Source organism: Onychomys torridus, chromosome 18 (assembly GCF_903995425.1).
Source record: "Onychomys torridus chromosome 18, mOncTor1.1, whole genome shotgun sequence".
Taxonomy (NCBI): Eukaryota; Metazoa; Chordata; class Mammalia; order Rodentia; family Cricetidae; genus Onychomys; species Onychomys torridus.
Genome location: NC_050460.1, coordinates 8,731,817 through 8,752,577, shown reverse-complemented (window position 1 = coordinate 8,752,577; position 20,761 = coordinate 8,731,817). Strand labels below are relative to the sequence as shown.

General features: G+C 52.8%; 1 protein-coding gene across 1 annotated transcript; it reads left to right on the top strand.

The window, feature by feature from the left end:
* The first annotated feature begins 3,928 nt into the window (after nt 1-3,928).
* Nucleotides 3,929-17,743, top strand: Aars2 (alanyl-tRNA synthetase 2, mitochondrial). The gene is made up of 22 exons (XM_036168300.1): nt 3,929-4,184; nt 4,789-4,980; nt 5,752-5,897; nt 6,112-6,279; nt 6,710-6,854; nt 11,486-11,631; nt 11,798-11,906; nt 12,206-12,244; nt 12,343-12,454; nt 12,898-13,031; nt 13,553-13,697; nt 13,923-14,095; nt 14,212-14,325; nt 14,427-14,567; nt 14,793-14,930; nt 15,012-15,121; nt 15,252-15,360; nt 15,648-15,770; nt 15,962-16,072; nt 16,601-16,684; nt 16,807-16,917; nt 17,318-17,743. Exons 1-22 carry the CDS (start codon nt 3,957-3,959, stop codon nt 17,480-17,482), a joined length of 2,943 nt encoding a protein of 980 aa, XP_036024193.1. The 5' UTR covers nt 3,929-3,956; the 3' UTR covers nt 17,483-17,743.
* Nucleotides 17,744-20,761: the final 3,018 nt, after the last annotated feature.

Sequence of the window (20,761 nt, the reverse complement as noted above, 5' to 3'; positions counted from 1 at the left end):
AACTTCCTCATCAGGTGATAGTGGCAACTCAAAACAACAGTGTCTCCAGACCAACCTCTGCTTCACCAGGAAATACCACATTCAAAGAAAAGAAAATGATCGCCGTTTAACAGCAAGCACAAAATAGGAAGCGGGGAGAGCCGACTTCAATTAGAAACCACAAAAAAAAAAAAAAAAATGCATTTCTAAGATCCACGATACATGCTTCCCATGAATGATCCTCAAAACATTAAATGAAAGAGGCCAGTGACGAGGGCTGAGAGAAGGGCTCAGCGATTAGGAATGTGTGCTAAACCTGGGAATTGCAAGGAGAAAGACCAGTTCCACAATTATCCAGTGAAAGCAAGCCTATTAAATACTGGCCAGAAAGGTGGACACTGGCAGAGTCCATACCCGGGATTCCCAGAGACATGGTGCTGAATTAGGTCGGCCAAGGTCCAAACTCACAAGGCTACAGGACTTCCCACCTTCATCCTATTGGGGGGCAAGCAAACTTCCTGCCATACCTCCTGCCTTCATACCTCTTGCCTATAAGTGATCAAGCACTTCCTGTGCAGCGGGGGCAAGCCACCTTGTTTACTGAAGGGAAATCACAAGACTTGTCATCTTACAAGAACAACAGCCCCCAGCATTCCAGGAAGTTGTCTGTCCTTGGGCAAGTGGGACCTACAAATTAACTGTAGCCCTCACATGTGCTTCTTCCAGAGGACCAGAATTTGGTTCCCAGAACCCAGCCAGGTGGCTCACTACTGCCTGTAACGCCTCCAGCTCCATGGGAATTGAAAGCCTCTGACTTCTACAGGCACCGGCACTCACATGTACACACACACACACACACACACACACACACACACACACACACACTTGCATGAATGCACATGTAATTTTTAAAACAATAAATCTTTTTAAAAAGAAACCATCCACAAAAGGCCACATATAAATGAAGCTATTGATAGAAATGTCCACAGCAGGCAAATCTATAAAAAGACAGAAAACTGACTGACTGATGGCTGCCTGGAGCAAGGAGGGAAGAAAGGACCAGAGGGTTCTGGTTAAAGAATTCAAGACTGGTTTCTAAAGCAATGGACATGCTAAAAGCTTTGTTCTCTCTACGTGGGTGAACTGTATGTGTGGTGTGGGGATTTTCTTGAGTATGTGATGAGTATGCACATGTGTCTGTGCATACACAAGTGTAGAGGTGTGAGGACAACCTAGGGTGCTGGTCCTTGCCTTCCACCTCTGAGGTAGGGTGTCTTTGCTGACCATACTGCAGTGTTACTCTGGCTGGCCCATGAGCTTCTGGGAAGCCTGTGTCTGCCTCCCACCTCAATGGAGAAACACTGGGAAGATGTGCACATCTGCCTGGCCTTACATGGGTTCTGAGGATTTGAACTCACATCTTCACATTTGTGTGGCAAGCACTTTGCCCACTGAGCCGTCAGTCTAGTCTTGAGTTTTATTTCAATAGAAGTTTCCCCCCTTTGGCCAGGCAGTGGTGGTGCACGCCTTTGATCCCAGCACTCAGGAGGCAGAGGCAGTCAGATCCTTGTGAGTTCAAGGCCAGCCTGATCTACAGAGAGAGTTTCTAGAACAGCCTGGGCAACACAAAGAAACCTTGTCTTGGGGGAAAAATTTTTTTCATGTTGAGATAGGATATTTCTCCCAGGCTGACCTCAAACTGTCTGTGTAGCTGAGGATAACCTTGAACCTCCCATCCTTCTGCATCTGCCTCTGGAATGCTGGGATTACAAATGTGCTTCACAGTGCCCAGTTTATGTAGTGCTTGTGGATGAACCCAGGGCTTCATTAGATGCTAGGCAAAGCCCCAGTTATTAGGTCTCAAGCCTGGGACAAATGGCTAACTGGGGTGTCTATTTAACATAGCTCCCAGCATCCTCCATCCCTACCTGTTACAGGGTGTGGCTGGCATACCCCACCCCCTATCCTAAACTGCTCCAGCCCAGGGCCTAGGCTGCCTTCCCCCAGCTGCCCTTCACTATATAATCCAGGCATTTTGGTTATCTGGTCTTTTTTGTTTACACTTTACTCTCCTAGCCTCTTTTTTTTTTTTTTTTTTTTTAAGATTTATTTATTTATTATGTATACAGTATTCTGCCTGCAGGCCAGAAGAGGGCACCAGATCTCATTACAGATGGTTGTGAGCCACCATGCAGTTGCTGGGAATTGAACTCTGGACCTCTGGAAGAGCAGCTAGTGCTCTTAACTTCTGAGCCACCTCTCCAGCCCACTCTTGGCCTCTTGGTCTCCTGGTCCCCTGGCTCTCCTCTCTCCCCTCTCCTCTCATAGTCTGGCACAGGGTCGCGTTCTCTCTGGCCTCTCCCAGATGTCTCTGCCTCTGGCTATGCTCTCCCTCATACCTTCAATAAACCTTCTCTTCCTTTTTACTTCTTTTTTTCATTCACTAATAAAGTTATTTTTTTAATTTGAGACAGGGTCTCTCTGTGTAGCTCTGGATGTCCTGGAACTCTTTATCTAGACTAGGCTGGCCTTGAACTCACAGAAATCCACATATCTCTGCCTTTCCAGTGCTGGGATTAAAGGAGTGAGCCACTATGCCAGCTCAATAAAGCTAATTTTTTAGAATTCTAGTGCCACACTAGATCCAGGTTAGTCTAAAGTAGCTTCCCTTCCATAACACAGTGACTGTGGGTAAAATCAGAGCTGGACTGAGGAGCTACTCTATCAGGAAAACAGTCTCAGGAAAGGAGTTCAGTCTTTTTGAAGGTCACCAATCTCAGAAATCCCCATCTGTTCCACAAACACTGGGGGAAACCAAAGCCATGCCTTTAACCTACATGGAACAGGGAGAAAACCAGAGGAAGGAGCATGTGGTAGATAAGCCAGGCTCGTCAGAATTCACTATGGCTATAGAAACTCAAGTCCAAAATAGACTGTGCTTTCCCCGCGAGTAACACGGAAAGACTGAGGGCCAAAAGAGCCCCCTGGGTGACCAAGGCCGTCTTTCTGACCACAGCAGCCTCAGTTCTGCTACCTCTATCGACTCTGAAACTTGGCAAATTCTTTTCTCTTTCCAGATCTGCTTCATTTCCCAGACTAAAGGCCAAGGTCATGAGAAGCCCCTGAGCTGTCTAGCTGCACCAGCAAAGTCTGTGGGCATCTCAGTTACTGCTGTCAGCAAGGAAAGGAAGTCAAGGGCACTGGGCCTGGGGGACAGGTATCCCTTACCCTCAGCAAAACACACAAAACCTTAGGACCTTGGGAGGCTTCTGGGAAGGCCATCGCTGCAGCTTTCCGCCAACAGCTTTGTCCTGACCTGGCGGCCTGAATTTTCTCATCCCCAGGCAAATTAAAAGACCAAATGTCGTTAAGTAATTGATAATGGGGCAGATGTAGTCTGGCTTCTGGGTCTCCACCAGACTCCTGCTCCGAAGTCCCTAAGGACAAAGTGGCTCTCTCCAAAACCGAGGGCAGAGGAGGAAATGGCCAGGTCCAGAGCCGTGCTTGGCACTTAGGCAGGATTCTATTCTTATTGACCGCCTCTTGAATACTCATGATCCCTTGGCACTCTTCGGCCTGGAACAGCACAAACCACACGACCCACGCACGGAATTGCATCCACACCTGTTCATAGCAACCCAACAAAATCAATAACATAACAACCATTACTACCAGAATATAGATTTTGGGAGCTGAGGCTTTGTGTTTATCTTGTTACTAACATTCAAAATAAAGCCACATAATGATCTTTTTATGAATATCGGTTTAATGCTGGATGAATTAAGGGGCTACTGTGTGCAACGTGCTATGCTAGACCGCTCACTCGCCGGGGGAGGGGAATGTTCTTGCAGAATCACTTCCACCAGAAGCTGAGGCTCGCCCTAAGTCTTCCATCCGCCAGGGGCCGCTGTAGGAAACACTAGGCTTCCTTTCACGCGTCACTCTTGGACCCTGCGAAGCCATTGCCCGGAGCTAAGATGGCAGCGGCGGTGGCTGCTGCCGCCGGGAGGCTGCGGCGAGCTATGGGGAGGTCGTGCCCATGGCAGCAGTTCTCAACCGAGTCCAGTCCGCCCCGCGGAGCGGCCGTGCGGGACGCATTCTTGAGCTTCTTCCGGGATCGCCACGGCCACCGGCTGGTGCCCTCCGCTTCCGTGAGGCCGCGCGGCGACCACAGCCTGCTTTTCGTCAACGCCGGCATGAACCAGGTGGGGGCGGGGCCTCGCCGGTCGGGGGCGGGGGCTCGCCGGTCGGGGGCGGGGCCTCGCCGGTCGGGGGCGGGGCTCGGGACTTTGCCTGAGAAAGGAGCGTCCGGATTGGGCCAGACCAGCCAGGGGCGGAACTCAGAGCTCTTGTGGAAGAGGCGCTGGGTAAAATGATTGGGGGCCTGGTTAGGTCTTGGGGAATTAGTTTGGAGACTTGAGGGGAGAAATTAAGTTTATTATCCCTGGACAGCAAGTGTGGAGCCCTGAGGGTCAGGCTCCGAGTGGAAGACTAAATAAATATAACTCATCCATTAAGCAGATGTTTATTGCGCGCCTGCTACGTTCTTTGACTCTCTCCAACCGCTTCTTATCTGTAAATTTTGCTACTTTTACTAGGCAGAGGTCTTTGGTTTCGATTTATTCGCCTCTCCTCTGCTTCACATACACCAGAGAAGCCTCCCTGAGATCCTGGGGTGCCCCGGGCCAAGACCTCACTGCACTCTTGGGGTCACAAATAGCCTCGAGTTTAAACATCCATCTTCATCACGCCCCAGTTTAACCTTCTACTAAGGATCTAAAGAACTCCCCCATTTGTATGTGCTTCCAGTTCAAGCCCATCTTCCTGGGCACAGTGGACCCACGAAGTGAGATGGCAGGCTTCCGACGTGTTGCTAATAGCCAGAAATGTGTGAGGGCCGGAGGGCGCCATAATGACCTGGAGGACGTGGGCCGAGATCTCTCCCATCATACCTTCTTTGAGATGCTTGGCAGTTGGGCTTTTGGGGGTGAATATTTTAAGGTGAGTTTCCAGGGAGCTGTAGAGTTAATTCTTTGAACTCTCATGCTGGAGACTGTGGCCAAGTGCTAGACAAGGTGTGTGATGGGGGGAAGGAAAAGTGCTTGTGGATCCCCCAGAACTCACATAACCAGTGAAGGCCAATAGTGTGAGCTATCATTCTGGAGCTTCCCGATGAGAGATGAAGACAAGAGGATCCTTGGAAGTTCACAGGCGAGCTAGTCTGGCCTACATTCAAAGTTCCAAGCGAATGAGAGACCCTGTTTCAAACAAAAAGTGGAAAGCACCTGAGTATAGTCACCCATAGTTGTCCTTTGTTTTCACACGTGCATACCCACACCTAATGTGTGTGCAAATGTGCACTAGCCCATCTGACTCCCCAACACACACACACACACACACACACACACTCACAGACATAGGTAATGTGGCTCACTTCCCTGAGTGAAGGAAGGGCTGTGTCTCCTGCCTAAAGGCTGCTGAAAAGTTAGATGAACAGATGGCCAGACAGCAATGCTGGGATGGTCACTGGACATAAAGTCCCCAGGTCAGGTGGGTGGGTCGAGGAGTCTGTGGCGAAGATAAAATTCACCTGGGACAGAAAGGAGGAGGGCTTTATATGAATGGAGACACTTTCTGGGCAGGAAGAACTCAAGGCAGAAATGGACATGACTTGGTCTGAACATAGGGTGGGTAGTGAGAATGGTTTTGTCTTGGGATCATAAACTCCCATGGCCTGACTGCAGAATCTCTCCACCCTGGTTTGCCCTACAGGAAGAGGCTTGCAGCATGGCCTGGGAACTGCTGACTCAGGTCTATGGCATCCCTGAGGACAGGTTATGGGTCTCCTACTTTGGTGGTGACTCCAAGACAGGGCTGGACCCAGACTTGGAGACCAGAGACATCTGGCTTGGCTTGGGGTAAGTTGGCCCCTTCCTTCTGTCTACCCCAGGCAATAGGAGGAAAGCAGACTATCAGGACAAATGCTCAGAGTTCAGCGGGTATGAGCATGTGTGGGTCAGCCCTAAGACCCCTCTTCCTGAGCTGGGCTTGGGTAGGAGGGCTGTCGTGGCAGAGGAGGTGCCAGCTTCTAAATCTGCCCATTTTCCACCCCTTTCCTGATCCTCTCCTCAGAGTGCCTGCCAGCCGCATGCTTTCCTTCGGACTGCAGGAGAACTTCTGGGAGATGGGAGACACCGGGCCTTGTGGACCTTGTACTGAGATCCACTATGATCTGGCTGGGGGAGAGGGAGCCCCCCAGCTGGTAGAGCTCTGGAATCTGGTCTTCATGCAACACAGCAGGTAATGGCAGCTAACATTAGTCCCGAGCTGAGCTCACATGCCTTTTAAAAGTAGAAACTGATCAAATATCAAGGGTCCAGGACAATTTCAACTAGCTGCTGCTCTCTGGCCTCTTAGCATATAATGGAGTTGAATTTAGTGGTCACTAAGATTTTCTTGTAACGTGTCTTGACATGGCTGAAAACAATGAGTCTGGCTTAGTGGGTATGTCTGGGTCCAGACAAGGGCCCAAGCAAGAGGAAGAATGGAGTTCACCTTTTTGAGAAAGGATAGGACTCATCTTCACTTACGTGGGGAGGGGAAGGGGACATTGTCCTGCAGGTTCCTGAGACTCTCGGGCCCTAGGTCCTCATGTTTCTGCTGACCTTGAGCACCGGCCTCAAACCTGTCAGACTCACCTGGCCTCACCTTGCACATTTTCCCTGGCCAGAGAGGCAAATGGAAGCCTGCAGCCGCTGCCCCAGAGACACGTGGACACAGGAATGGGCCTGGAAAGGCTGGTGGCTGTGCTGCAGGGCAAATGTTCCACCTATGACACTGACCTCTTCTCTCCACTGCTCAACGCCATACACCAGGTGAGCCCACCTCTGCCTCAGCCCCATTGCCATGTGCATGTGTGTGTGCCCAGATGACAACCTTGGATGTCATCTTCAGGAACGATGTCTACCTTTTTTGAGATAGGATGTGTTATTGACTTGTAGCTCACCAATTAGGCAACCCTGTTGGCCATCAAGCCTCAGGGATCCTCCTGTCTCTGCTCCCCAGCTTTGGGATTACAAGCCTATGCCACTGTGCCAGCAATTGTACATGGGTTGTAGAAATCAAACGCAGATCCTCATGCTTGTGGAGCAAACACTTTCCCAACCACACCATCTCCCCTGCACCCCCAACTACACCATCTCCCCTGCACCCCCAACCACACCATCTCCCCAGCACCCCACCCCTACCCCATAGTGCTTATTTATCTGTTGAGATCTCAGAGTATTGCCAGCATGAGTACAGACCAAGGATCCCAGGGTGTCAAGTATGCAGCTAAGATTCGATGCTACCTAATGTTCCTCCTAACTCCTCCCTCAGCCATTCAAAATGTGTATTGAGTCCTTTATGAAAGATTCTGGGCTTGGGGCTCAAGGGGACACTGAGACAAACTGTCCTTTTGAGTAAGAGATTTATTGAAAGAGTTATTAACTTCATGGACAGACAGATAGCACAGTGTGCCAGGGCTCTGAAGAGAGTTCAGGCCCCAACACCATAGCCAGACAGCATGGTGGGGACCTGAAGAGGGTTCAGGTCTCTGAAGCTGAGCGGTGTCCTTTCTTAGAGGTCTTAGAGGAAGGGGAAGGTGTTCGGGCCACATAATTGATACATAGTCCACAGCGTGGGCCTGTATTCCTGAGAAGGACTGTGCTTCTCTGGACTGTGGGGGAGTTAATAGAGAGAGTGCATCTACTTGAGTTAGCCCACTACACCATTAGCCCTCTGGTGCCTGGAGTCTGGTGTCCTGTGCCTAAAGACTGCCTTGGGGAAATAAATAAATAAATAAATAAATAAATAAATAAATAAATAAGAATGGCGCCACCATTCTCCTGGAATCTAAGCGTGTGAGGAGTTGGAGACAGGCTCTTGGGAGGGGACTTGCCATTTTCTTGAAAGTGGTTCTGAGAGAGAAGCTGCCACAAGTGGGTGTGGCTTGACTAGCCCTCTCAGCCAACACCGTTATGCTTGGTACAGAGGCTCAGAACAGAAGAGATGCGGAGATCACTTCAAGCATGAGCAACAGACAGTAAAGCAGTGGGTGAGAGAACAAAATCGTAGCTCACAGGTTCTGGGCAGGTAACCAGCCTGGCAGATAGTTGCTGATGGGGGTGTTACAGAGGAATCTTAGAACACTTGTGTGGAGAAGACTGGCCAGGGAGATGACCTTTGATCTAAAACCTGAAAGGAGAGTCAGCAGAGAAAGCTTATCCCAGCCAGACGACAGTGGGTACCATGGCAAGAAAGACTTGCCATATGTCATAGTCAGCGATGGCAAGAAGATGCAGTCCAGCACCCCCTCAGGACCTCTGTCCAGATAAAGCAGGGCCCTTGGCTGCATTACAGAAGGTTAGCATGAAGCAGAGAGTGAGTTTATTAAGAATTTAGAAGGAGACCTAGAGGAAAAAGACACCCAGAACATGGGTGCAGCCTTCCTACAGAGCTGTGTTAGGATGTCTTCACGGTGGCTGCATGTGTGGTCCTGTGGCTTTCTAAGATACAGTTCTCAAAGGATGGCATTTGCAACAAGGCTTAAAGATTTATTGGATTTAAAGATATAAACTGGTTTATTTGTTTTTCTCCAAGAATTCCTTTTGCAAATTTGAATTTGCAAATTGTAAGGTGTTTTTCTGAAGTGCCTTGTTTACATTTGGGGATGAGATAAGTGTTCTAATAAAGTAAAATTTACAGCCACAAATATTCCAGCCCCAAATGAGCATAGTTTGTTGTGGTACTTTGTTGTTTTGTTTTGTTTTGTTTTGTTTTGTTTTGTTTTAAGTGTGTGTGTCTGTGTGTGTCTGTGTGTCTGTGTGTGTGTCTGTGTGTAGGTACCTACAGAGACCAGAAGAAGGCAGAGCATCAGATCACAGGGAACTGGAGTCACAGGTGGTTGTGAGCCACCTAGTGTGAGTGCTGGAAACCAAACAGATCCTCAGGAAAAGCAGCAAGTACTCCATCTCCCCGGCCCTTAGTGTAAGGCTGCAGTTAGAGTTTTCCTGCCTGGCCCACAGTCAGGACAAATCTCTCTCACCCGCGTGGTTGCTGGGAATTGAACTCAGGACCTCTGGAAGAACACTCAGTGCTCTTAACCACTGAGCCATCTCTCCAGCCAGCAGGCTTCTTGTTATCTACTTCTTCTCTCTTAAATTAACCCATTTCTGTTAGTCTATACTTTGCCACATGACTTGTGGCTTACCAGTGTCTTTACATGTTGCTTCTCATGGCGGCGGCTGGCAGTGTCTCTCCCAGCCTTCCACTCCCATAATTCTCCTCCTCCTTGTCCCGCCTACCCTATCCTTCCTGCCTGGCTACTGGCCAATCAGCACTTTATTTTACCCAATCAGAGCAACACATTTGACATACAGAACATCACACAGCATATGGCTTTTAACAGCCTTGTTTGGAAAGTTTTAGGAAGGCAACCCTATCTCCAGGTGGACAGTGCTTCAGTTTTATCAGTTGTACTAAAGTGTCTTGACTCTCAGCCGACAGGAAATACAGACAAGATCCCTGGCCAGGGCCGCCTTCTCCCTTCCAGGTCCTTTTAATAGTTTCTGCCTTCTGGGAAAGGCATGAAGGACAGCCAGGTAGCTGTGTGACACACCAGTAAGGTAGCAAGTCTGGGCACTGGCACAGGCCGGGCCACCTTTTCTGGGTCATTTTGGTCTGGCATGAGCTCATCCAAACATCTATGGTTGGGTATGAAGCCTCTCTACTTCTAGGCATTGGTTGACTGTCAGTTTGGGGCAGTAGGAGTGGCTAAGCCATGTGACTGTTATCATCCAGCTGGCTGGCTCTAGTGCAGGCTTGTTCTCATCCCAGCAAGGTTCTAAGAAGGAGGACAGAGGTAGAAGATTTCCTTCCTTGTATTTTTCTTTTTGAGGCAGGGCCTCTTGCATTCCGGCTGGCCTCAGACTTGCCGTGTAGCCAGAGATGACCTTGAACTCCTGATGTTTTTGCTTCTCCCTCCTAAGTGCTGGAATTACAGGTGTGCACCTCTACACCAGATTCCCTCCTATGTTCTGTTGACCAGAGAAAGTCACTGGCCAGCTTCAGGCTCAAGAGATGGGGAAGTTGATGCTATCTGTTGATGGGAAGCAGCTTTAGCGTCCTATGGCAAAGTGGCCTGTGCTCAGGGAAAGGACATTTTTACAGATATTTTGTGGCAAAGAAGGTAGCAGGGGTCCCATCTTGTGGGGTCTTGAAGTCCAAAGACAGGCCTCTATTCTGTGCCTGAGGAGAAAGGCTCGGGTGGAGGAGATGTGGGATCCGCCGTGCACTCCCACAGGGCAGTTCTGGTGCTGTGTGGAGGATGAGCTGGCGCCAGATGACACTGAGAGCCCAAATACTGCCTGTTATCAATCCAGGCAAAAGCACCCAGGGATGCAGCTGAGGTGGTGGCCGGAGACTAGACATAGACAGATAGATGAGATACCTCACAGAGGTCAAAGGAAAAGACCCACAAAGGTCAGCGGGTGGTTTGGGGGCGTGGCTTAAGCAGCATAGTGAGTGGGCTGGACATCTAATACAAGCCTGTACCAGAGCACGTTTGGAGCTGTGCCGATTAAGTGGCCCGCCACGGCACATTTAAGTAAGTGTATACCAGCTTACCCCACTCCACACCCTGGCCCCTGACCCCACCTCTAGGATGATTGGAGGGACAAGCATGGAGTCATAGTAGCCTGGTCCAGACTTCAAATCTGCACCTAAGGAGCTAGTGGTCTCATATAGCTTTATTCTTATTTATTTATTTACTTGGATTTTTCGAGACAGGGTTTCTCCGTGTAGTTTTGGTGCCTATCCTGGAACTTGCTCTGTAGACCAGACTGGCCTTGAACTCCCTGCCTCTGCCTCCTGAGTGCTGGGATTAAAAGGTATTCACCACCACTGCCCGGCTTGGTTTTTGGTTTTTGAGACAGGACTTTTCTCTGTGTAGCCCTGGCTGTCCTGAAACTAGCTCTGTGGATCAGGCTGGCCTCAAACTCACAGAGATCCACCTGCCTCTGCCTCCCGAGTGCTGGGAAGGTCATTCTGGATGTTGTTACCATTCTAGTTGGTGGCATAAATCTGGCCGACTGAAGTCTCATGCAATAGCCAACTTTATTCAGAGCATCAGACAATTTATATTTGTAGGGTTAGGAAGAGTCACGCTGTGTAAGGTATACAATCACAAGGACAAGCCACACATGGCAAAAACATGTTTTTCCACAGAGACACATAAATAACAACAGCTGAGGTAAACTCACTCCTGTCTGCCACACTGGGGAGGAGCAGGAAACCACATTCCAAGAACAATTCTGTTTTGAAGAAACGGAGGTCACAAGACTCTTGTTTTCCTGGAGTTTTCTCAAAAGCACTCAGAATTCTCACACGTCTCCATCCTTGGACTGTGTTCTGACAGGATGTGGTCTGTTTTAGGGCAGAGTCAGGCATCTGTCTTCCTGCTTTTCAGGGCTGCGGCGCACCCCCTTACTCTGGCCGGGTAGGGGCAGCAGATGAGGGACGCATAGACACGGCATACCGAGTCCTCGCCGATCACATCCGCACGCTCAGTGTCTGCATTGCTGATGGTGTCTACCCAGGGATGTCAGGTGCCCCGTGAGTCTGGAAGGGCAGGTGCTGCGGGAGTGTCCCGGCTAGTGGGCAGGGCACGGGGAGGTGAAATGAAGTCAAGGGCTCAGAAGGGATGGAGGAAGCACCCCACTCCCCATATTGCGGGTCACATGATGCTAGGGGTTCATGCCTGGGCTGTGAACCCCTCCAGGCTAGTTCTCCGCCGGATCCTCCGTCGAGCTGTACGCTTCTCCACAGAGGTCTTGCGGGCACCGCCTGGCTTTCTAGGCAGCCTGGTGCCAGTGGTGGTGGAGACATTGGTAAGCACCGAGCCTCCTTTCTGCATGCCTGCTGGGCCCTGGGAGCCTACCACTGAGCCCAACAGTGTTTCCCCCTCACTGCCCAGCCCTGCACTCCATCAAGGAGGCTGAGAAAGCTGGTCTTGCTCACAAGAAGCAGGGAGACCTCAGGCTACTAGACCTTTGACCTTGGGGTTCCCTTCCACTTATATGCCTGCCCCGATGGGGAACCACTTACCCGTCTGAGGCCCTCCCAGTTCTCAGAACATCTTAGCCTCCTGGGTGGGCCATTTACCTTCTCCACATCCCTCCACCCCTAGGGAGCCGCTTATCCAGAACTTGAGAAGAACTCAGTCCAGGTACTGATTCACATGGGGAGGCGGAGGCTGCCCCAGAGCTGTAGGGAGAAGCCTGTTTCCAAGGAAACACAGCTCCACTCCGCCCTGCCTTGGTTCAGATAGCCAGCCTGGTGTCAGAGGACGAGGCAGCCTTCCTGGCCTCCCTGCAGCGAGGCCGCCGGATCATCGACCGCACCATTAAGCGCTTGGGGCCTTCTGATTTGTTCCCTGGTAAGCTGGGAGCCTAGCCAAAGCAAAGAGACTCCCAGGCACACCAGAGTGAGCAAAGGCAGCAGCCTTCAGCCTGCCAGGGACCTCATACTCATCCCACCCCCAACTTCTGCCACAAGTTTCTCACAGGTGCTTGACCTGACCACACAGAAGCCCTGCCCTGCCACCCCTCTCCCATCCCTTGTTTCCAAGGTCAGCTTCAAACTTAAACTGAGACCATCAGAATGCCATGTGTCTTGGGAGTGTGTCAGGCTGCCCTTGCCTGACCTTGGAGCCTGAAGCTAGATGGCTCCTCACCTGGGAGGACCTAGTCTGGGGGTGGGGACACTGGTGGATTTGTGTGGCTGAGAAAGCCTGAGCTTCCTTCCTCTGCTTTGATCTGCCCCCCAACCCCCAACCCCCACCTCCCACCCCCTTCTCAGCACTCTGTTCTCTCTCCTCAGCTGAGGTGGCCTGGTCATTGTCAATGTCTGGAAACCTGGGGATTCCCCTGGACCTGGTGGAGTTAATGCTGGAGGAAAAGGGGGTGCAGCTGGATGCTGTGGGACTGGAAGAACTAGCCCAGAAGGAGGCTCAGGTACAGGCTGCTGGACTCTAGTGACCCAGCAGCCCTCTCTCAGCCCCAGCCTGGGACAAGAGTTAGTCATAGAATTGGAAGCTGAGGTGGGGTCTATCCCACCATCTCCATGGGAGAGGGGACAGAACCTTAGCCCCAGGGGCCAAACAGGAGCGGAAGAGAGGAGCCGACACAGTGTCCCGGAGAGAGGGTCCCCAGGGGTGGTTATAGGCAAGGAGGCCCGACCCCAGGATGCCTGTGATGTCTGGTTACCAGCTACCTAAGATGGCCTTCTAGAAGCCAGCAAAGCCCCTTACTTAGGTCTCATTCCACGAAGGCTGCAGGGTCCACAGAGAGCCAGTTCCTATCCAGTGGTGTTTTCTGTGCACCTGCCCCCCCCCCCCCCACACACACACTTGTCCTGCAGCACCGGGCCCAACAGACAGAGCCAGGTCTGTGCACCTGCCCCCCACCCCTACACACACACACACACACACACACACACACACACACACACACACACACACACACTTGTCCTGCAGCACCGGGCCCAGCAGACAGAGCCAGTTCTGGAGGAAGGACTGTGTCTTGATGTCCACGCACTGGAGGAGCTGCACCGTCTTGGGGTGCCCCCAACTGATGACAGCCCCAAATATAACTACTCTCTTCGACCCAACGGGGATTATGGTGAGAGCCTAGACCCAGGCTGGTAGTCAGTCCACGCTTACCTGACCTTGACTGGGAAGGAGAGAAATGGTAGCCACCAGCTTCTTGCATTCCCCAGACTACCCAGCAGGGGTCACTGCTTCTTTCACCTAGAAATGCCTTCCCTCCTTCTGAAGTCAGATGCCTTTGCCTCCAATCCCAAACCCATCACATCCCCAACACTGATCATCCTTATGCCTCTGGCAGAATTTGGCCTCTGTGAGGCCCAAGTACTACAGCTGTATTCAGAGGATGGGACTGCTGTGACCTCCGTGGGGGCAGGCCAGCGCTGTGGCCTCCTGTTAGACAGAACCAACTTCTATGCTGAGCAAGGGGGTCAGGCTTCAGATCGTGGCTACCTTGTTCGCGCAGGGCAGCAGGTAAGCATCCGGCACCTCAGGCTGACCTCTGGGAGAGAAAAGTGAGGCTGAAGGCAGCCAAGTAGAGGGATGGCCGCAGAGAGTCATTGTGGCACCTTGGCCATGTTCTCCCCTAGGATGTACTGTTCCCTGTGGCCCGGGCGCAGGTCTGTGGGGGCTTCATCCTGCATGAGGCAGTGGCCCCCGAGTGCTTAGAGGTGGGGGATCGAGTGCAGCTGTATGTGGACAAGGTAAGGCCCTTTCCTAGCCTAGCTGCTCTACATAGCCTGCATCCCCTCTCCCTGGCCACTCCTACCCTCACCCAGGACCCTGGGTGACAAAAGTGTTCCAGGCCTGGCGAATGGGATGCATGGTGAAGCACACGGCCACCCACCTGCTGAGCTGGGCACTTCGGCAGACCCTCGGACCCACCGCTGAGCAGCGGGGCTCCCATCTCAACCCTGAGCGGCTACGCTTCGATGTGGCCACCCAGGTGAGCTGGGCACAGAGAGATGGTCATTATGGGAAATGGCATACTGCAAGACAAACAGGAGATGGATTGTAGAACCTCACCTCAGCAAGTCCCCTCTACTCGGGACACTACCTGAGACCTCACCACGCCTCACCTTCCTGTTCCCCGTGGGAACATCACCTCCCCTCTCATGGACAGCAGTTTCCAAACCGGTTCCTATCGCTTTGTCTCCCTGCCCCACCCCAGGCCCCACTGACCGCAGAGCAGCTCCGGACGGTAGAGAGCCACGTGCAGGAGGCTGTGGGGCAGGATAAGGCCGTGTATATGGAGGAGGTGCCCCTGGCACACACCGCTCGTATCCCTGGACTCCGCTCACTGGATGAGGTGAGTGGTAGGAGGGTGACCCCGGAGGGCTTCCCCGTCCTTCACAGGCAGCTAAGAGGCCCTGTCCCACCTTCCCCTCAGGTGTACCCAGACCCCGTGCGGGTAGTGTCAGTGGGCGTTCCTGTGGCCCAGGCACTGGCACCAGCCTCCCAGGCTGCACTGCAGACGTCGGTGGAGCTCTGCTGTGGCACGTGAGTCGCTCCTGCCACCCTGGCCCTGGGCCCTATCCTCACCCCTAATCACTGCAGCCACCAGTCCTCACTTTGGGCTCAGACTTGTCCCTTCTCTCCATCACCACCCATTTCTTCACCTTCCTTATAGGCACCTGCTACGTACCGGGGCCGTGGGGGACCTGGTGATCATTGGGGATCGGCAGCTGGTCAAGGGCATCACCCGCCTACTGGCCGTCACTGGGGAGCAGGCCCAACAGGTCAGAACACTAGAAGCTAGAGACTTGACCGTGGGGAGTGAGGGGACACAGAGCTGACACCCAGGCTCAGAGCTACCCAGTGGTGTAGCCAGCATCCCCATCCACACACGGCTGTGGCTGTGGCAGCTGCTGGCAGCTAGCTGCAGTTGATTTACGACTGGTACCTTGACTGGCCCCAACTGGTAACCATTTCTAGCATGGCCCCGATTGCAGTGAGAGACGACACCCTGTCCTGGGAGAGGGCGAGTGTAAGTCTGGGGGCCTTCACTGTCTTGCTCCTCCTGTAGGCCCGGGAGGTGGGCCAGAGCCTCTCTCAGGAAGTGGAGGCAGCCAGGGAGCGACTAAATCAGGGCACCCGGGACCTGCCAAAGGCTCATCAGCTGTCTAAGGACATAGGACGTCTCACTGAGGTCAGGGCCACCCTCACCACTGGACTCCCTGCCTTCCACTGGCCCCGTTCCTTCCCCGTACTCTTTTGGACCCTTCCTGTCCCAGCCTTCCAGCTGGCCCACGCTTGTCCCCAGGGTGGGTCCGGCGTCTGCCCGGCTCCGTCATCCTTTCTCTGAGGCTGTGGCAAGGGTGATACTCGGCTCTCCCACAGGTCATAGACTCCGCTGTAGTGCCTCAGTGGCAGCGGCAGGAGCTCCAGGCCACGCTGAAGATGCTGCAGCGCCGTGCCAACACCGCCATCCGGAAACTGGAGAAGGGCCAGGTGAGAGAAGGCACAGCCTTGCCTGGTACTCCTGGATATCACCGCACCCGCCCTAGGGAGCTTCCAGAACTGACTGAGGAGGCAGCTTCCTCCTTGATCTGCCACCAGGCGCCGCATCACCAAGCCATTGACCTCTACCTGGCTGTAGCTCTCCCCCAGCCCTTCCCACTGGGCAGCCTCCCGACTCGAATGCCAGGCAGCTGAAATTGCCCCTTGACTCCCCTGGGCTCCCCCCCCCCCCCCCGCAGTCCGTCTGTGCCCTCAGGCCTCTTCTCTCACCTTCAGCAGCTTTTGTAGGGCCCTATGACAGACTAGAAGAGGTGAGGCAGTCTCAAGAGGTCACAGATGGAACCCGAGAAAGCAGGCCATGCCAGCCCAAGTCCCTGCCAGCCCTCCTCAGAACTCCTGGCCTCTGTTGAGGGAGGGCAGGGAAGCGGTGGTGGTGGGGGGGGGTGCTGTCAGACCAGAGCTCAGTTCAGAGTCCGAATATCCATGCCTGACCCCTCTGCTGCTCTTCCTGCCCCACAGGCTGCAGAAAAATCCCAGGAGCTGTTGAAACGGCATTCAGAGGGGCCTCTGATTGTGGACACTGTCTCTGTTGAGTCCCTCTCAGTGAGTGCTGTGAAGCGGGGAGGGATGGGGGGGGCAGGGGAAGGATGGGGGGCTGCCTAGGGCCTGACTGGGAGGTCCTGGGCAGCTGGGGAGTGGAAAATCACTGTGCCGTCCCCATGCAGGTGCTGGTAAAGGTAGTGCGGCAGTTATGCGAAAAGGCCCCCAGCATATCTGTGCTGCTGCTCAGCCCCCAGCCCACTGGTGGTGTACTGTGTGCCTGCCAGGTGGCCCAGGTGAGGTCCCAAGAGCCCATCCTAAATGCCCCTGCCCAGCTCCGGACCACCTCTTATCCCTTATAAGCAGGAGATATAGTGTAAGGGAGATAACCTATGGCAGGAATAGAGTAATCTCTCCTTGTCCCTGAAGATACCCTAACCGCTTCCCAGGAGGCATGATGAGATTTCTTAGTCACCTGCCTCTTAGGCCTCAGTTCCTTGCAAAGAAGTCTCTGGTGTTCACCACTTTCATCCATATTCCCAGTCCAGCCCGTTCCTGTTGCCTCACCAGATGCCCCACCCTGTGCTCAGCCCAGGAGAGGGTGCTCATTGCTGGTGACTGCATCCCCAGGGTCTGCTGAATGGCTGGTGGCATGAGAACTGCTCCATATGGCTCCCCTCCTGATTCTCTCCCCAGGGTGCCACGCCCACCTTCACAGCAGAAGCCTGGGCACTGGCTGTGTGCAGCCACATGGGAGGCAAGGCTTGGGGCTCTCGAGTGATAGCCCAGGGTACCGGACACACTGCTGACCTGGAGGCTGCCCTCGGGACAGCCCGAGCTTACGCACTCAGCCAGCTCTGACTAGGTCCACCAGGACCCGAAGGAATCAGAGGCGAGCATCTGGAGCCCTCATGGAGCCACGTGGCCTTTCTGGAGGCTGGGGCAGAGGACAAGGTATCTGAGCCGCAGAGGGACACCTGGGCCACTTGACAGCAGGAGACTAGAGGAAACAGAAATGGACTGAGAAGCAACCTCCCCAACAAATGTGACGACCTGGGCTGTTGTAGCTGAGGGTACCTATTAAAGGTATTTCATGGGCTGGAGAGTTGGCTCAGTGGTTAAGAGCTCTTTTTCCAACTGAGTGGTGGTGGCACACCTTTAGTCCCAGCACTTGGGAGACAGAAGCAGGCAGATCTACGTGAGTTCCAGGCCAGTCTGGTCTACAGAGAGAGTTCCAGGACAGCCAGGATTACACAGAGAAACCCTGTCTCAAAAAACAAACAGCAAAAAGCACTTGTTCCTGGAAAGGACCTGGGTTCGATTCCCAGCATCCACATGGAGGCTCCCACCTCCTCAGGCACCGGGCATGCATATAATACACAGACATACATGCAGGCAAAGCACGCATACACACAAAATGATTTAAAAAAAAATTTTTTTTAAGTATTTTACAGAAGATTGTAAGTTCTGGAGGATTTTGTTGTTTAAAAAAGAGTGACCTGGTCTCACAGTAGTAGCACATGCCTCAGAAGATAGAGGCAGGTGGATCTCTGAGTTCAAGACCATCTTTGTCTACAGAGTGAGTTCTAGGACATCCAGGGCTACCCAGAGAAACGCTGTCTTGAAAAAACAAAAAAACAAAAAACAAAACAAAAAAAACAAACAAACACAAAAAAGTGCTCAGCTATTAAGAGAGCTCACTGCTCTTCCAGGGCTCACAGTCACCTGTAACTTCAGCATCAGCACACCCAAATCCCTTTCCTGCATTCTGTGGGCCCTTGCAAATATATGATGTACACATGCCCAGACGCAACGTGAGAGTGGCCTTCCTCAGCATGACGGGTACCCCATCACTAAGCTGACCACCCACCCTAGTGGAAAGGCATCTGGTACCTAAATCCAGACCACCCAGCCACCAGAGTGTTGAGATGGGGCCTGTGGGCCAGCATTGGCGGGGTACCAGGAAGGTCTCCAGAATGTCTTGTGAAAATCAGAAGAGTGGGGTCCACACCCCTGTGTCATTGCCTGAAGTGAGGCCAGGATGGCTTGCTGATACTTTGAGCAGCAGCAGGGTGTGGTCAACTGGCAGCAACAGGCACCAGGCAGAACAGCTTCTCCCCTTGTGGGACCTGCTTCCAGGGAGAGGGCAGAAACGGGGTGGGGGTGGCCAGGGGGTGTCAGTGAAAAAGGAAAGAGAGAGGCACAGGAGGACGGGAGTGTGGCCTTACTGCATCACTGTGACCAGGTGACTGAGCTGGAAGGTAAGGGTGCAAGCCTTGAGGAAATCTTGAGAGGTGTTTGAGGTGAAGGAACAGCCAGGGAATGCCCAGGCTGTGAGGAAGGATTTGGGGAAGCCATGGGTGTTCAGACCAGTGGTGGACTTTTTACCTGAGATAGGGTCTCCATATATAGCTGGTGGTTGGCCTGGAACTCCCTGCATGCCCAGGCTGGCCTCTGACAGAGACCTCTGCCTCCCAAGTACCAAGATTGGAAGCATACACCACCACGTCCAGCCAGTGATAGGCTTTTTAAAGGTTAACACAGTGCCTGCCCCAAGGCGGAGCTGAAGCAGAAGACAAGCTGGGGCTGAGGAGGTCTCAGTAAACGGCCTGCTTTGCAAGTGTGGGGACCCAAGTTCAAGCTAGCTGTGGTGGGGTGCCCTTATAATCCCAGCTGTGCAGTGCAGGGAGTACACAGGCAGGCAGAGCCCTGGGTTCCATGAGCTGTCTAGCCTAGACTACTTACTGAGCTCCAGAACAGTGGAGGACTTTCTCAAGGTGGACAATAACCCCTGAGGTTGGCCTTCTAAACCCATATGCATGGACACACATGTGCACCTATCTACACACAGACACACATGCACCTATCTACACACGGACACACATGTGCACCTGTCTACACATGGACACACGTGCACCTATCCACACATGGACACACATGTGCACCTATCCACACATGGACACACATGTGTACCTATCTACACACGGACACACGTGCACCTATCCACACATGGACACATGTGCACCTATCCACACATGGACACATGTGCACCTGTCCACACATGGACACACATGTGCACCTATCCACACATGGACACATGTGCACCTATCCACACATGGACACATGTGCACCTATCTACACAGGGACACAAGTGCATCTATGATCTACACACGGACACGTGCACCTATCCACACATGGACACATGTGCACCTATCTACACACGGACACACATGTGCACCTATCCACACATGGGTACATGCACAAATAAAGCAGCTGAAGCTGAAACGTGGCATTTGAAGCAGGATGAAGCCACAGAATGTAGGGAGGCCCCCTACATAACAAAGCCACCCAGCCAGTGTGCTTGCTACCTAGATACAGGAAGTGTGAGAGGTGGGTATGGGAGTGGGGTACACTTCTTCAAAGCAACCTTGACGTTGTCTAAAAAAATCAAACAAAAGGCAGAGTAGGCCTACATGGTACCATAGTGCCACACGGTGACTAATGTGTGATCACGGGCTGAGGAAGTGGCTCAGATGGCAGGGTACCTAACATGTACTAACTCCAGGGCCAGATCCCCTGCACCACGTAAACCCAGCAAACCAAATGACGCCCCTGTAATCCCAGCACTGGGGAGGTGAGACAGGAACGGCAGAAGTTCAAGGTCACCCAGGACTACACAAGTGATCCTTTGTAAGTCACTTGTCAGGGCTCAAAGGGACTTGGGAACAGAAGCCTGGCTCCTCACTCATGGCTTGACCTCTGAAGCTTTGTGGTAGGCCAGTTCATAGTGCTTACCACAGGCCCAGCTCCTCCAGGGCCACCAAACCGGGGAGCCAGCAGAGACACCAGACCAGAGAAGCTAAGCTTTGCCTCCCTGGAGCCAGTCCCTCTGCTCCGGAGAGCGATTTCTCTTCCTACACATAGCCAGATCCCTGGAGTCGAGACAGCTTTGCAGGCGCCAGGCTTTGGGCTGAGTGAAGGGGCGCTGTGGAGGCCCTGGCCCTTTCTGCCTTGTTGGAGAAAGGTGAAGGGGCTGCCAGGCAGAGTTGGCCTCCACCGCTCGGCCACAGGGCAATTCCAGTGACTTGAGTACCTGTGCCTGCCCCGCCTCCTTTGTTTAGCTTGGGCCTTCTCCCCTCC